The sequence below is a fragment of the Equus caballus genome, chromosome 9 (assembly GCF_041296265.1).
Source record: "Equus caballus isolate H_3958 breed thoroughbred chromosome 9, TB-T2T, whole genome shotgun sequence".
Classification (NCBI taxonomy): domain Eukaryota; kingdom Metazoa; phylum Chordata; class Mammalia; order Perissodactyla; family Equidae; genus Equus; species Equus caballus.
In genome coordinates this window covers 7,850,955-7,869,399 of record NC_091692.1, presented here as the reverse complement: position 1 = coordinate 7,869,399, position 18,445 = coordinate 7,850,955, and the positions used below count along the sequence as shown (strand labels likewise).

The 18,445-nt window shown below is 40.0% G+C and overlaps 1 protein-coding gene across 1 annotated transcript in view; it reads left to right on the top strand.

Annotated features, from left to right (window-relative positions):
* STMN2 (stathmin 2) overlaps positions 1 to 17,493 on the top strand; it is a 51,309-nt gene extending 33,816 nt beyond the window's left edge. Inside the window, exons 4-5 of the mRNA XM_001490291.7 lie at positions 9,321 to 9,512; positions 16,145 to 17,493. Of these exons, the coding sequence (XP_001490341.2) occupies positions 9,321 to 9,512; positions 16,145 to 16,204 (252 nt within the window). The 3' untranslated portion in view covers positions 16,205 to 17,493. The remainder of the gene's footprint in view (positions 1 to 9,320; positions 9,513 to 16,144) is intronic.
* The last annotated feature ends 952 nt before the right edge of the window (positions 17,494 to 18,445 follow it).

Below are 18,445 nucleotides of genomic sequence, written 5' to 3'. Positions count from 1 at the left end.
TTCAAGGCAAAAATCATTATATCGAATATGTCCTGGTAGAAGGGTTTTAATTAGGAGAAACTATAACTAATTAACAGAAAGTGCCAACTTAAAAAATCATTAATTGATTTTATTCTATTGGGTTGTACTAACTTAATTAGCACTCATTTGAAGACCTGTTAATTCTCTTTAAAGAGCCTTCAGCAAGTGCATATATCTCAATAATTATCTTAGTGAGGACATGCGTATAACCAAAACCCAACTCAACCAGCTAAAACAAAAATGGGGTATGTGACTAAAAAGTCTAGGAGTGCTTGCAGCTTCAAAATCAGCTGGACCCAGGAGATGGAGCAATATTTTCAGAAAACTTTCTTGCATCTCTTCCCGCATCTAATTGGTTTCAATATCTAGAAAGTTTTGTTTCAGTCAGTCAGTCTCAAGCTATTTTCCTCGCATATTAGCAACTCTAGCAGGAAGAGAGCTTCTCTTTCCTAACGGTTCTAACAAAGGTCCTGGAATTCAGTCCCGATGGCCTGTCCTGGATCACATGCCCTACTTTGAGCCAAGCATGGTGGCCAAAGGGACGCAGTACTTTCACTGGCTAGCCTGGACCACATGGTCACTACTTACCTGAAGAGGACTTGAGGTGAGGTCCCTGGGGTAAGAAATGGGGAGGACCAGCACCCCAAAAGGAAACTGAGGAATTCTTACCAGACGAAGGGGAAACAGGTCTGAGACAAGTGCCATTACAGATCTCCACAATTTTTATCCAAAAATGTTTAGTGTTACTATAACAGTTCGAATAATTGTTGAGCTCATATACTATTCAATTTGTAATTCCCTTCTTTAGCCCTCCCAGCATCCTGTGTGGCTATTTTCATATAAATAGGATGAAAAAATCACTACGCAGTGGTATAAACAGCACTGTCCCATAGAAATATAGTGTGAGCCATATAGTATTTTAAACTGCTCTAGCATCACACTTAAAAAAATTTTTAAACATGAAATTAGACATATGCAGCTAGTAGCTACTAAGTTGGACAGCCCAGATACAGATGATTAAGCCAGAACATTTCTGGTGAACGATGGGGGGGCTCTTTAGGCCTAAGTTTTTCAAATTGATACCATACAATTATTCAGATTCAACTTTCCTTGGTTTTTTTACATATTCCCTAAGGATTACATTGATATAGAAACTCAGAAAGTTAAAAAGAAATTTTCATGCTATGATTTCAATCTTTACATTATCAGAACCAGCCCTGGTGAAGTTTAGGACCTGCTGTAAGTAATAGGATCTTCTAAATCCCGTGCTGACTTCCTTGGCTATGTATGATCTCAGTGTCTGCGTCAGTTCCTCGGTGTGGGGAAGCCAGGCCCAGCTCTTATCCGCTATTCTCTCCCACGGTGCTCAGGTTTGTTTTCCCTTTGCAGCACTTAGCACAATTGGTAAGCATATGTTTGCATATTTACTTAACCCTAAGTCCCCCCATTAGATTATAAACTCCATAAAGATAGGGATTGTGTCTTTTGTTTAATAGTGCCTGGCAATAATTAATACTACAAATATTTTTAAATGATAACTTTCAGAGCCGAATGTTAAAGTAGCAATGTATAACTTGTTTTGACTTTTTATTTCATTCTCCCATCCTAAAACAAAATAATAGTCGATAAGTTTCCAAATGACATCTTCTGAAATTGCACTTAATAAACTCCACAATCCCGAGAATTCTTAGTCTGGGGAAAATCACTCAATTGACAGATATTTATTGGGCACCTACTATTTGACAGGCATTGTTCTGGGCACTAGGATACCCCTCCCAACGTTACATTCCAATGGGGAGAAATAGCTAATAAGTAAATATATAATACATCAGATGATACTAAATAAAGCAGGACAAAGAGAATTGGTAGTGCTGGAGTGCAAGGCACTATTCACATGGAGTGGTCAGAAAAGGCTGCTGGAATATGAGAACATTTGAAAAGAAGCAGGAAGATAGTGAGAGAGAACATTTGGAAAAAAGCATGAAGGTAAGGAGTGAGCTGTGCAACTCTTCTCTGGGGGTAGACCATTTGAAGTAAAGAGAACAGCAAGTGCAAAGGCCCTGAGGTAGGAGAGTTTGAGAAATAACACCAAGGACAGCATAGCTGAAGCAGAAGGACCAAGGGGAGACTGGTAGGAACTGAGATCAGAAGGTAGCATTTCAAGGACTTTGACTTTGACTTCAAGTGAAACGAGAGGTCATTAAGGAAATAAAACCATTTCATGACTTGATATGAATTGCAGCTTTTCAGAAAAATATCTGCTTATAAAAGCTGGGTGACTAGAAAAATAAATAGTGTTAGATAAATGGAGAAAACATGGAAGTGTTCTAGACTAAGAAAATGGTTCCAGAATTAAGGATACCCAGACGTGAGAACATACATGGTGTGTTGTTAGGGCAGTGGGTAGACCAGTAGTTTGAACTAGTAGATTTGGGACTTGGGTAGGGAGTTGGGGAGTAGTAACGTGAGACTGTGGAGGGCCTTGAGTGACAGGATAGGTGCTCAAACTCCATTAGGTAAGAAATGGGGAGTCATTAAAGGCTTTCAGAAATACACAGATGTCAGCCTAGCCCAGTGGTCAGCAATGTTTTCATTGTCCTGGACCCATTTCCTTTCCCATAAGTCCCAAGGTTTTAAAGATTCTGTCTACCAATCATGCTACATGTAAATAAGAATTTGTCCTGGCTATAATCACAGGAATCTATAACTGCCAGTTAATATTTCCGATTATCATAAAATAATAAGCGTTTTCTCACTAAGTTGACATAACTCTAACTCAAAGTAAATATAAAACTAGATGCAGATATAGATGTGAAATATTTCTGATAGGGCTTTTAAAACATAAGAAAGGCTAAGAATCCCCTCCTTCTCCATCAGTACCCTTGAAAGGCCTGCTTCTGGGAGTTTAGGGACCACATCTGGGAACCAGTGACCGAGTCTGTGTTGCCAGGGCCTTTGGATTCACAGCTGGAAGGCTGCCATGCAGGCATCTCCATGTAGGCTGAAATTCACTTTGTGCTCAACATTTTGGCAGTTTCCCCAATTCCTCACTCCATCTGTTGACACTCTTGCAGCCTTGTCCATCTGCTTCCTACATCAAACAGTCCTCCCTCAGGCTCCTTTGAGCCAGCATTAATGCTCCATTGATTAGCTAATGGAAGAATTTTGTTATAAAAGGAATAAGTCCTTTTCGTACTTTTTCTCCCTTCTTTGATCATCCCTGGGAATCAGTGTTCCCCTCCACGAGATAGCATCTCATGAGGCCAGCTTAAAGCTCACATTTTGAAATCAAAGTTTCCATAGCGCATTTGACCCACGTGGGTCAAATGTTATGAACACTTTAGTCATCCATCCATCCACCCATCCATCCATCCATTCATTCATTCAACAAACATTTACTTAGTGAGAGGCAGCAGAGCCAAGCCAGCCATACATCCCAGTGGACCCGGCCAACTCCAGCTTCCTCTTACTGTTTGGATATCATTATTAGTGATTTCTCCTTTCAGTCTTCTAAGTGTCCACTTATAAATCTTATAAGTCATATTGTCCCAGTTTAGACAATCAATTATATGGTCATTCTAAGCAGAGCACAGTGTTTAAGAGCATCCTTAAAAGCATAGTGGTGAAGAACATATGGTAAAAGAATGCCTGTGGTCAAAGTCTGGTTTCACCACTTAATAGCTGTGTGCCCTTAGGCAAGTCACTTAACCTCTCTCTGTGTTTTATCCCTATATGAAATGAGACTAGTGATAGGACCTATATCACGGAGTTATTGTGAGAGTCAGAAGAGTTATGCTACATAAACACATATTACAAGCACTGTGAAAATGTTAGCTATTAGCATGTAAAACTACATCCAGTCCTGACCTCGCAGAGATGCCGGTGTAGCAAACTCATGACTTTGCAAAGAAAAGAAGTTTTTCATTAACATAGATACTGAAATGTTACCATACAATACGTTTCATAAATATTTTTAAATATTATAAAATATTATTCATCAAATACAAAAGATAGACAGTTTGATAAGTAACACCTATATAAATAGTTCAGCCCAACTAAAGTGGCTTGAAAAAAGTTAATAATATAAAAAAATGATGAGAACAAAGATTTTAAAAACAGTGATAAAATCTCACCCTAAAATAGGTTAAATTGAAAAGAGCACTACTCAAACCAGGCCAGTGAAATGTAACTGGCATACTGACAATATTGACACAATCAACTCCAAAGTCACTGAAGCTCTGAAAAAAAGATGTGTTGCTTGTTTTTAATAAAGTGTCATACAAGTGGATTCTTAGTCATCGAGCCTGATAGACTGACTTTTTCCATTAGTTGGCATCTCGCATGTGGATGGCAATTAAAGTTGAACCCAGGAAAAGAGGAGGTGGTTTGTATAGCAATGCATGAACTGAAATGCTGGCTTATCCCCAATTTAACATTCGGGAAGCATTCTGCTCCTTACAGAATGTGGCACATGGGCCACAAACTCCTCACTGTGTCATCCCCTCCTTGAACAGCGTCCCTGTGATTCTTTTCCCAGGACTTAACCACAGTCCACGTGTTAGAGGCTTTGGCAACGGGGCTCATTCTAAAGGTCTTTGGATTTTAATCATTTTAAATTTCTTGTTATGCTTCTGACTCTTCAACACAAAGTGAATATTGCCCTTTTGATTTACGCAATTATATTCAGTTGTCATATTTTAACAAGACATTACTTGTGACTTTAGCTGGGTTCATAATATTTTCTCATTGTTAACAGTAAAGCCAATAATTAGGGACACATCATCTAACCTACTACTTAAAAGGCACTTTGGTACCAGGAGATCTAGTGTGTGGTAGATGGTTCTGGAAGGCAGGTAATATACCCAAACAGCGAAAAGGGACAAGAAAATAAAGGGGTAGAAATGTATTTACTTCAGAAATAAATGGAAAATGAGCACTATTTAAAATATAGCCTTAAATCTCATATGGATACATCAAGTAAAATGAGTTTTATATACCACTTAATTCAGATTTATCTTCCACTTCGTTTGTACGGTAATTAAACTCTTATACTCAGTAATATAGGAAATGGTAATGAACCTCTTCGGAGAATGTTAAAGTGCTCCTAAATGTGTAATAACTCTTCTCCCCACCCCATTATTTTTCCCTTCACGTGCCTCTCATGTAACGATTTCAGCAATATGGAGTTGGGCGTGAGGAGGTTTATGCCTAGAAAAGGTGTGCACTAATAATGCGCCTCTGTTATTAAAACAGCACGATGCATCCGGTGCCCCAGTCGCCCAGAATGTCATGTTGGGTGTCTCAGTTCTATAAATACTTCACCTTGACATTTGCTTTATATCAGCTGATCTTTATTATGCCCTAACTTTCCTTTTCAGTGTTTTAGTGACCTTCTCCATTAGGGGCATGCTATTCAGAAATGTTCCTCCATAGTCAGATCCTTCTCCCTTGAACAATTTATTTTTAACAACTTTCAGCAAATCCCACCTCTCCAACCTCCCTATCAGTCTGTAGTATCAAAATTCCTTTCTGCTAATCTGCCCAAGCAAGGACTAAAGTAAAAATACCTATTCAGCCGTGTAGTAAGAACGCCTACTAAAATGAAGGAAAGTGCTTCCACTTTTGTATACCGCATGTCGTTATTCTGCATCCTCACACACATTGCATGTCATGTTTTTGTGCAGTTTTCTGGACTAAATGCTTATCTGCTCTTTGCTAGAAATATTGGAATCAGAACCAGTTTTTTTCTTGAGGCAATGACTGGAAGATTAAGCTATATTCATGACAGGAGCAATTTCTCCCCAGGCATAAAGTTAGAGAAGTTATAGGCGGTGATTTCTGGATGCTAGACTATGAAAGAAGGAAGAAGAATTATGACTTTCCGCAGCACTGGAGTTACAGAGACCTTAGGAACCAGGGTCAAGGCCCCCACGACTAGTAGCTCCGCGGAAGAATTTTTTTGAGTTGAGTGCCTATAAGAAAGGATCAAACTAGGGAGTCATAAATATTTTCTCAGTGAGAAATTCTTTCCATAATCAACTTCTCATCCTGTATTCTTTTCATGCACTTGAGCTTTAAATATTTGAAACATAGATAATTATTAGGTCCTACCAATGCATTGTTGAGACACTGGTGGCTGGAACATTCTCTTCCAATGTGTGAGAAAAGGCACCACAGATGTGAGAAGCCCTGAAGTGGGGCCTGGACCAGTGTGGCAGGTCTTTGTCACTTAGCAGTGGCCTCGCGTGAGAACACTCTGTACTGCCTTCTGTTTCTCTTTCACTCTGTTAATTGTGCTAAAGAAATGCACTTGACACCTAGGCTGGGTAATCTCATTTAGCCCCAGTGGCTGCAAAAGTACTAACGCCATTAATGAGGCATTTCAGACTAAGCCAAACACCACACTCCAGCCAATGCAGTAAGTAGGCCTCTCTCCATCACTGACAGTGGGACCTGTGGGAGTCTGTTCACACAGACCGATTATGTCCCACCAAGGCAAGAAATTTGAAAAGTTACGTGCTGCCATATTACCCTTTTAATTCCAAGGTCTTCCCTTCTCAGTCCCACCCTCTGTTCTCCTGACTCCTGACTGTCTTTGGGTCTTTCACAAAAGAAAACCAAGAATGCAGATATAAACCGTTAGGTTACAACACAATTTAACAAAGTGCCAAAGTTCATTTGAGCATCTGAAAATTAAAAATTACGCAGTTGCCTCTTGATAACTATCCACGGCAATGCTCTCTGTGAGAAATGGCCGTAAAAAGTCCAGGAAGATCCTCTCTAGGGCAGCATTGGAAACAGTGATCTATGGGAGCAGAGGAGAGGAAGGACCTGCTAACACACTGAGCAAAAATTTCACATGTCTACCTGCCTTTAGCAGCTGCAGCTGATGGACATGTGAGGTAGAGATGAATACAATCTAAAAGTACGTCTATAGAGAATTTTGAAAAGTTAAGTTTTGTCATGCTTTATTTTGATTGGTTTGGTTTGGTTTGGTTTCCTGAAGCTGCCCCCGTGGTTTTCTGTCCATTACAAGAGAAACCTTTTAGTGGGCTCCAATCTTATCCCTAATTCTGGGACACATCGCACCCTTGTTTTTTGATGACCCAGACTTCTCTCCCTCTAGAGAGTTTTCTGGACTGGAGATTATATGGATTGGACTGAATTTTCTGAAATGAAGGATAAAGTCATTTCTTCTAACTTCTTCATGGTGCTCACTTAACTGTGAAATTCCTGTCAACACGGCCCCATTCAGCGGATGTGTGCGGGTGCAGAGGAGGGTTAGGAAAGGGCTGACAGGGATCAACCATGAGGACCCCAGAATCCACTAACTGTTGATAAGCAAAGAAATTGGAACAAATATCCTGCACATGTGAGATAGCCAAAATTTTACTTTTGAGTTTAACCGCATCAGTAGGTTCAGTTGCCATCATCCCTTAATCACAAGTGTTTGTGAGGTAGGTACTATCTTTATCCATATGCCAAAAAAGTAATTCCATGAAGACTTTTCTCAAAGAGAAACTTTAAACACACACACGCATACCCCATTAGTCAATCTCTGTCTCTGTCACAATTCAGTAGTGCCGGTAGAGGTAAATAAGCAAAATCAATGTGGGAGGCTTTACCAATAGTCCCACCTAGAGGCAAGAGGATGAAGCAGCTAGAAATTATTTTATTCAGGTCCTTCCAGAAAGGTTCCATATGGTTTTCAACTTATTTCATTAAGATTTTCTCATCATTTTTCTTATTAGTTTTTTTTTTCACAAGCTGTAACACAGCAAGAATATGATGAGTCTACCAAAGATGTTAATGAAACCATTATGAGGCTAAAACAAGAAATGGGGCTGGTTTCCAGCATTTTCTCTCTAATCCCCAGTGAGTCATTAGACTTGTTCCTGATAAAGTTCGGAATAAGCACGTCAACAAAAATTCTTGAGACTGTCTGATTTTACCGTTCCTATAGAATTTTATCTAAAGAGAAATATCTTCTCCTGTCAGACTTCATATTGTTTTTAGATCAAGATCTCTCCAGGAAGGCCCCACAACCACTACCATCAACTAAAGTGTTTTCCTATTAATGCTTTTAATGGTAATCAATACTTAACAGACCATGGAATATTTTTTTGATTTACCATTGTTTAGATATTCACATTTGCAATTACTCCTTTGAAGGGTCACCTTAGAGCACCAGCCAATCCTAAGGAATCACCCAGGAATCAGAGTGGGTAGTGATTTAGTCATAAACCAGGATATTTAAGTGTCCTGAGTAAGACTTCCCTTAGCTGCATATTGTGGAGGAGAAGATGAATGTGGAAAGAAGTTACAGGACACATCCAGGAGCGCCAGCACAGCTAAGACTCCAACACAGGTCTGACAGCAAAGCCCACACCAGTGTGTTTTGCAAAAGGTGTCTGTGAATGGCCTGCATTAGAATCACTAGAACATGGCTTCCTGGGTCTCACTATAGAATCGCAGAATCCAAATCTCTGGAGGATGGTACCAGGCCTCCACATTCCTATCAAGCAGCCCAGTGATTGTTCACAGACACTGTGCAGAGCCAGGCTGATGCTGCAGGGAAACAACAGCGCACAAATTGGGAGGCACTGCTGGGGTGGGGCGCGTCTGGCTCAGGTTTCTTCTCTAATCCCTGAGCAACAACAGGGTTTCAAAGATGACCCAGGTGACCTCAGCATGTTCAAGGCGGGGCCAGAAGAGGAACTTTCTGTTGTCCGTGGCCACATGGACATTAAGTTTGCACTGTTCATAAGTCTCCAAAGAGAATTTGGCTCATAAAACAGAAGGGGGTTGGAATGAAATGAGAAGGTGAATTTGGCGATTTGTTTGGTAAATGTTGAAAAGCTCATTGCAGGACCCAGCCTACAGGTGATCAAGAAACAGTGAGGCAGGAAAAAGACCAGAACTTTCCGCACTCCTCACCTTTTTTCCTCAGGCTTCAATGGATGTTGCTATCCAGTGATTAATTACAGCATTCTCTGTTGCATAAATGCTTAGCAGCAACTTATCTTAAAAAAGGAAAACTCCTCAATGAGGGTTAAATGCTTCTGGTAAGACAGTCTGTCCAAAAAAATTCACAGCTGAAAATTCAGCTAACTACCTTTCCCAACTAGCCACATTCTCTAGACGACTCTACGCCATGCAGAGGAGTACAGAATCGAGAACAGTGCCCAAGGCTAGAAGTACTCTTCATTTGCAAAGAACGCCCTCTCCAATCAGTGGCCCATTATTCCACCAGGTTCGCCTTTGGGTGATTATAAGATGGATATGTTTTTCTTCCCCAGTCTCAGGAGGCCCAGGTGCTGAAACAATTGGCAGAGAAGAGGGAACACGAGCGAGAAGTCCTTCAGAAGGCCTTGGAGGAAAACAACAACTTCAGCAAAATGGCGGAGGAAAAGCTGATCCTGAAAATGGAACAAATTAAGGAAAACCGTGAGGCTAATCTAGCTGCTATTATTGAACGTCTGCAGGAAAAGGTAATCACTAGAGTCCTGAGCAGATGCTTACATTCATATGCAGCACGGCTGGGCGAGCTCTCATATGCCTGGGCGCGGGAGACTTAGTCACAACTGGCCGCAGGTGCAGAGGACAGCTAAGCCCATGGGTGGGGTCTCCCAGTGTAGCATTGACTGAGTGGGCGCTGCAACATGGTAGAGGAATGGGAACCCAACTTAAAGCTGGAGTTTGTCAAATTTTCCAGTAATGAATAGATTCAGGGAGGCTGATACGTGCTTTTCAAATGTATAAAAGACTCCTGTACAAAGTTTAAGAACCAATCTACTGGGAAAATATTAAATTTGAAATATTAAATATCTCATACAAATATATAATATATATAATGATATGTAATAGAAAATATGTTTAATATTAGTTTATTAATATTAATATATTAATGTAATATTAAATATATAGATATTAAGTTGGAAAAATATATTGGTCAGAAAAGGACAGAATATCTGTGAACAATGGGGTGCCCATTCTCTCCACGTAGGACAATCTACATGGGAAACTAGTATATAATAACAGTACTTGGAACCAAAGCAAAGGGGAGCTGGTAGTGGGTGTTCATTTCCTCAAGTTCCGATGTCCTGGTGCCTTTCTCCTCATCAACCTGACCATATACTCATTCCCATCAGTCAGGATGAGCAGTGCTGGAGATCCGCTGAAAAATGTTTTCTCAGAACCACTATCTGTTCTGTTCAGAATAACTGTGACTCAACCTTCATCTCATCCTAGGCCTTGAAAAAAATCAAGTGGAGTTGCTAGGAATGGGGCATGCTGATCTTATTCTGGGATTCTAAATTAGACTGTTAGTATCCAGTGCAAGCTTTATATCATTGGCAGTCCAGGAGCATTACCGTTTTTGAAATGACACATGTGCAAACACCAGCATATCCTTCTCAATTTCAATTGTAAAAATGGTTTTTAAAATTTGCATATTGTAACTAGTATTTCCACAAGTATTGGATTTTAATGGGCAGTTTATTTTTCTCTGTGCATTTATCTTCACCCACTGCCTGCCCAGCTCCTTTTGCATTCTTCCCCATTCTTGCCCAGATTTCATCTCTTCCCCCAATATATACTTAAATGCACACATGCATATCTGCGCACGTACATACAGTTTGTCCTGGAAATAAGCAATCGGTGAAGTGTTTAACATTCCTGACATCAAGCTACAGAGTCTCCAGGGATGGGACCCAGACATCCACAGTATTTTTTTATGATTCCAGTATGCAGCCAGGTTTGGGAACTAGTAGTTTGTACCTATTCTGATTTTCTCAGCGGACAATATTCTATCCCGTGCTGAATGACAGAGCCCAGATCATTTTTAGGACCACATTCTCCCTGGTATTCCATAGCTAAAGAGACACTTTTCACATCTTATAAGATCTTTGACCAGTGTCAGCCAAGATCTGTTATCGTCTCAATAAAGTGGAGATAGTCCTTAGGGAAGACCCAGTTTACTTTCACTTGATGTATTTTAAATGTGTTGTAGATTTCGTACAATTTTTTGTTTACATATTGTGTATGGGTTTGTGTGTACTAACACTACTTTGCTTTTTCCTAAAATAAGACAAAGTAAGTTTTTATTATGACCAATATCTAGCCTTCTGTTTGGATGAAATTACTGCAATGAAATTAGAAATTAAAAAGAGGATGAAATAATAGTAATGCTGAAAATGCATGAAACTACCAATATAATAGAAGTTGCTCTGGAATCTGCCACATCAAAAGGTGATTACTCCTGAAATTATACCTATTAATGAGTTAATCACTCAATAAGTATTTATGGAGTCCCAACTATGTGCTCAGAAGCCTGGAAGGGGATGTAATATCAAAGGGTATTTGCCAACCATCTCTTTCCCAGTGCAGACAATATAAAATCCAGCAATAAATAACATAGCACCAAAAATTAGAGAATAAGACAACATGTAACATAGGCCAATATAGACAGTAAATACAAGAGCACTGAAGAATGTCAGTAAAAATAAATCCACATCAGAGCTAACACACTAAGCGCCCACCATTTTGACAGCCCTCACAGCCGCATCAATTAGCCAAGTGAGGTGAAACGATTCCATCTGAGCTTCTGCTGCAATCTGCCTACCAGCCAGCCCTCAGTCCCTCACCTCCTCAATTAAGAGAACCGAGCATTGGACCAGAGCATCCTCCTGCGGTGCCCATGATGTCATTCACTGATAAATTCCCATGAACCACTCGGAGTCCCAGCCATGTTAGCTCAAAGTCTCTAACTAACACTGAAAGCCTAAGGCAAAAGCAATCCCAGATGCACTTCAGAATCTACTGGAGACCTCTTTAAAATGAGATTCTAATTTAATCATCTTGGGGGGTAGGCGGGACCCAGAGATGAGTATTATTTCTAAAACCCACCAGTAGATGCTAATATTTAGCCAGAGCTCATAACCAGTGAGCTGTAGGCTTCTTAAGTATGCTTTATGTTGTCATAAATTACATTTACATATTTTTGATCTTTGTTCCATCAAAATGTTCTTTCTTCATTCAAAGAAGAATGTTATACTCTTCTTTTCTGTTTCCATGGCACCTCATTTCAACACTCTCGCTTATTATATAGAAAAGAATCAAATGTGGAGAAGGAATCCTGTGCCACAAAGACCTGCATTAGGCTCAATTTATGTCAAACTGAGTGACATAAATAGGCGTACCCAGGACTCAAAATTATAGTCTGTGGATTACGACTGACACTCTGCTGAAGTTGAAAAATGTTCTTATTCTTGGAATCGTGAGAGAGAGACACACACACACACCTGTTCTTGCCATGCAGGAAAGATTATAGAGATACTTTTCTTCTTCCTGTAACGTGTCCTTCTTCTCCTAACACAATGGACAGTATCCTGCAGAAAATTCACCACCTAGCCCATTTAGAACCCTAAGGAGTAGCAGCTCCCTCATCAGATCAACCGGGAACTGTAAAGAGTAGTTAATTTTGAAAAATCAGTTAAAGTAGGTATATGTTAACAATAATACATATATTCACTAAACATAGAACTTTAGTGTTAAATATTTAAATTTAATTACCAATTAATTTACATTTAATTACCAATCTTTTGATGAAGGCCAGGACCTTGTGGGGAAATGGATCCATTTTGGGGTTCACGTCTGTTTTTTTCTTGCGTTATCCACACCTCTATTACGTGAGCTATGATTTACAGTTTCAACTTCTTGTAGTCCTCAAAACTGAATGAGGACTAAAGACATCTGCAAAATAATCTGGATATAGGATTTTTACAGCTTTTCCCTTTTAGAACTTTTCCACCTGGCTTTTATGGTTGATCCACTCAATATCTAATAAAACTTAACTTCCTCAAGTATTTCCAAAGCCTTCTGTCCACCCTTACAATATTCCATTACTGTAATATTTAATTATATTATGGAGCGAAATCTTCAAATGCGGCTAGCTGCCCAGATTTGGAAATGTCATTGACTGTAATCAAGCATATAACTCAACCAGCAAGTGGGAGAGTATGTGAAAATGCCAGGGAAAAGTCTGCTAGCCACAAGCAACTCAACACCGAACATTCAGATGGCCGACACTAGGATGTTTGGAGGGAATGGGGAATGTTAACTAACCTCGCAGTCATTTAAAAGGACTTCTACTGAAACTTGTTGAATTCTCCACTTAATCCAAATTCTGTCACATCTTCTTACTTTTATAACGCTACTGCATCATTCACCAGCCAATGCCAAGGCTGCCCAGCTCGGAATATTGTAACAAATACCAAAGGAGCTGTCAGTGGTATTCAAGAGTGAGAGGAACAAAACACCCAGGCAGCTTTGACAGCTACTCTCCCCTATCCGACCACAAAGTCCAGTACTTAAGAAGCAAGAGACGGTTTCAGTATAAACGATCGTGTCACCTCTAACAATATAGAAAAGGTCAAGTGAAAAAATTATAGCCATTATTTTAGTGACAATAGCCTCACATAATATGATGTAGCTTAACATGATAAAAAATATTTTTTCTTAAGAGAATAAGATTCTGATTCTTTTCCTAAGAGATAATTTTGATGATATATAACTCTTTAGACATAGATTTCAACCGTTATCAATTTCCATCCACTGTAAGCTTTCATTCTTCTTATCTTTTATTTGGGTTTTTTTTTTGTATTCTGATTCATGAATGCCATTTGTGTAACAATTTACCATTGAATATGTCTGATGAATGAATAATGAAAGGAAAAAGGGAATTAAAACTGGCCTTTATTGATTGCTCCCTATAGGCCAGGCATTCTGCATGTTCTATTGCGTTTAATTCAAACAAGCCTAAAAGGAGATACTGTTAATATCCCCATTTCACATCTAAGGAAACTGGTGCTTAGAGAGGTTGAGCCATTTGTCCAAGATCACAAAGCAAAGCAGACCACAGAGTCTAAATCTGAACCCCAGTCTCTTTGACTCCAAACTTTTATACTAAGCTAATCTGCAACTGTTTGTCAGTCATCAAACACTGCACAGTAGGCAGGCTTGGCAGCAGCATTGGAAGTTTATGCTCCAAAGACCACCATCATCTTGAAATGTGCTTTCCCCGTGCTCACCACTCACCCCTTATCCCTCCTTTGTGTCGCAAGCTCAAAGCTATTAGCAAAAAGAAAGATTCCTGATGGTGTTGACCTCATCTTACATTAAGATAGACTTACATTACAGAATTCCACAGGTGGAGTTGATACCCTAGGTCATCTAAGTCAAGGCCCTTGCTTATATTTGATACTTAGTGAAGCGAAGGGGACATTAAAAGCTAAAGGAAAAAAAAAAAAGACAAGACTTCATGTTTCTGGCTTCCAGTACTGAAATCTCTCTAATCACATTTCTTAGAGAATCAGAATTTTTCCTAAAACCATCTTTCATACTTTTTTGCATATCAAAGGAATAGTTGCATACAAGGCTAAAACACTATTTATGACCTTTCTCTCATGTTGATGGGAGGAAGGGAGTAAATTGCAGAAAACACTGTAAATTTCAGCCTGCTCCGTCAGTCCAGCCCAGTGTGTCAGACAGTGCCTGGCCAACGTCAGAAACTCAATAATGAAATGAGTGTTATCAAAGAACAGCCTTGACTTCTTGATGAGCTTTCTCAGAGTGTCACAACTGGCTTAGCAACCTCTAGACTCAAGGTCTTTTGATAAATGCGAACAGTTTATTCATAAGGAAAACAAACCATGTTAAAAATTACATGGCCGCCTGAATGTCTGCCTTTGATTCTCCCACATTTTGATATAAAGTCACATTATAATTTTGTGAGTCTATATTCGATGATCGAAAGTAAAGTTTTCGAAAACTAAAATAGCAAAAAATAAATTTTTCCTAGAAACGCCGAATTTATTTAAATTTCCTTTTTTTCTCATGTTATCTCAAGCTCACAGATTATGTTTGTTCTTTCCTATGGCAAAATCCATTTCTTTACAACTGATTTTGAGTTTAATAAGAAGTGTGTCCAAAGCAGGCCAGTAATACTAATTATAATGTTTCCTGTTCTATGACAAATTTGAGTTTATATGAATCTTTAGACCTTAGGCTCTGTTTTTTTCTGGCATAGTGATGGTCTGGCCTTTTCCTCAATTTTCGTCAGAGCTCAACTCTCACTAATTAGTTCCCTCCTCAGCAAGTTCAGTTCCCAAACCAAGTTTAGCGCCTCAGTTCCTCATGTAAATAAACACCCACCAATCACATACTATGTGCAAAATACTCTGCAGGTGGAACCAAGGTGAGAAAACACAGTCCTGGCCCTCAGTGACCTTGTGTATAAGCATCTGCTTAATATAGTAGATAAGACAAGAGCAGAAATGCCCATTGTACAAGGTAGAATAAAGTGACCGCCACAGAAAGGAAAGACTCGTTCAGGTGTCCGAATGGAAAGAGGTTACTTGTAGTTTGTGGTTTCATGAAAATCTTCATGGAGAAAGAGACAACTGCTTAATGACAAAGGGCTTAAAGAGTGAGTTTACGATCCTGACCAAATGGAGGTAGGAGACTAGGAATCCCAAGCACTGAAATTTGCATGAAAAGACGCTTCCATGAAACTGACACATCAAGTAGGTGGAGGGAAAGGCTGGAGGGCGAGGCTGGCAAGGTGGTTGGGACTCGAGTTTTGACAGACATTGACTAACGGTTAAGAGTTTAGGAAGCTTACAAAGTCTTCACCTATTCCTCCCAAAGTGTTCATCAGCAATTGTAAAGCCCTTAAAATATTATAGAAAAGGAAAAACGCCGTTAGAAATGATATGGAAGACTACAATATGATGTCCTATTGCTGCTCTCTGGATTTATACCGTAGCCTTAATTTTCAGAATTCTCTGAATCACATGACCTTTTGGTCATAGTTTTAATCAAACATAGTGTTAAAAAAAATTGTAAAGACACTCCAAGTCTTGTAAGATCTTCTGTAATGTGACAGTTATTGGGTCTTATGATTTTCTTTCTTGTGAAATGAGATTATCTAAAAGCAGACACCAAACTAGGTTATTTCCAGTCAAGCGCATAGCACGTGAAGAAGTGGGCAGGCCCTCCCAGTTCTCTATGGACCAGGCGACAAGGCTCTTTGACATTTCTTCTCCCTTTGGTGTTTTCTCAGGAGAGGCATGCTGCGGAGGTGCGCAGGAACAAGGAACTCCAGGTTGAACTGTCTGGCTGAAGCGATGGAGGGTATGGCACGCCCCACCATTAGTAAATCCCCCTGCCTATATTATAATGGATCATGCGATATCAGTATGGGAAATGTATGACATGGTTTAAAAAGAACTCATTATAAAAAACAAAAAACAGAATCAAAAATAAAAAAAAAATCAATGCGGTCTCTTTGCAGAATGTTTTGCTTGATGTTTAAAAAATACCTTGGATCTTATTTTGTAAATACTTACATTTTTGTTAAAAAATACAAGTATTGCATTATGCAAGTTATTTCATAATCTTACATGTCCTGTAACAGGCTTTTGATGTTGTGTCTTTCCACTCAAATGAATTTGCTAGGTCTCTTCTTTTTGAAGCTCCCCACGTCTAACTCCATCCCCTGCCTTTTCCATTCCAACAGAAAAATGAGGTCAGTAGACAGTCTATGGTGCTAGAAACCCACCATTGCCTAATGACCTAGACGGCTTTGTCATCTCTGAACTTGACTAAGACCATACCTAGATCACAGGTGTTGTGACTCCACATGAACCTCCACATTTGTTCGCTCATAATCTACTAACTGCCTAGAAACCACAAAACCAGGCTAAGGAAAACCACCCATCATAGCGTTTACTTCTGCTTCCACTGGATTATGTGCTGCAAATGTGCTTTGACATTAGAAAGGGGTGGATGGGAAGACAGATCTGAGATCGATCGGGGTAGAAGCAAAAAGCTGAACCTTTTCACGTGCTGAACACAGATCCAGGTGCAAACGGTTCAGGCAGCCACGAAATCGCTCTTTACGAAGTGGGCTTAATTCTCTAGTTTAAGTTCTTTTGATGGAATGAATTAATTAATGTGTCAGGTGGCTTATTTGTGGATGCCATGATTGATGATGTTCATTTTAAGCTCTTACCTATAGTACAAGTACATGATGCTACTGAATATTTTTCCACTTGGAAACTGTGAGCTGGTTGTCGCATTCAAACACACACGCGAAATCAAAAACACTGCGGACTTTCACTCAAGCTGGTCTTTCTTCCCCAGTGTGAGGCAATCCTGCCTATTAAAAAAACAATCACTCCATCTGTGAGGGCTGACTCAGTTAAGGGGGCTAGGCAGGGCATTTGTGCCAACTAAGAATCACCAGATCCCCACCATAAATACCTATCGCAGTTTTGAAGTCGTTTCTTCCCCCCAACTCCCAACTCCCGAAGGTTGCTGCCTGCATATTTACTCTCCATTAGTGCTATTTTCCTGTATGTCATTGTGAGCAAGCTGTGATTAATAAAGAATTGGAGTTCTGTGAACTAATCAAGGTTTGGTCTGTTCTCTTGCCCCTTCACGTGTCTGACGGTGGAGTTCAGATTTTAAAAGAGTGGCCTGCGGATTAGACAATCTCATAAGCACAGACGATAATGAGAGTTTGAAGGAGACCAATGCCCTGCGGATTCACTTCCCTTCTGGAGCTGCAGGCAGCCTGTCTTTTCCCGCTCCCTCTGACAGGCCAACGCAGCGGGCGAGGTCTTTAATCTGTTCCCCTTAAAAACATTCAAGCCTGAAGGAGATACCACCCGTGCAGACGGCTAATTCTGGGGAAGAGAGCCCCGTTCAGAGCACTTAGAAGGTTCCTGGCACTGCCACACATTCTCCATGTGGCCACAGGACACCTTCTCCAGTCTGTTTAAAATGTGATTTTCCTGCCATCCTGCTGAATTTTGCACTGCCAATCAACAGACTGCACACATGGACACAGCGGGGTCCTGTCCCTGACCCAGATGGATCCTACAGGACCAAAGGAACCACATCCAGTTTTAGCAGAAAATCATAAATAATTGAAACCACACAGATTTATGAATAGGTCAACTGGGCTATAGTCCACAGGAGTGCTAACAAGCCAAATTTAGGGTTGAGGCCACCTGGTCTCTATCTTGAATATCCTTTCTTTATGGGAATCTAACATTGCAACAATCTGTACAAATGCTTAAAACATGAGCTCCGTGACCTTCCTTTGGGAAGTCAATCAGAGCTTCTGATTAGCATCAAATAAGCTGTATTTTCACACTGATTTTTATATAACTTAGTTCTGAAAATATTACTTGAAGGGCTCCCATTGGGCTGGCCCCTGCGATTAAGCCCTGGAAACATGAAAATGAATGACCACTAGAAGCTCACAGTCTAGTCACTTATTTTGGCCCAGAACTGGCAAACAGAACGTTTTGGTCAGTCCTTGCAGCATATGGAGGGGAAACATGATTTCTATGAA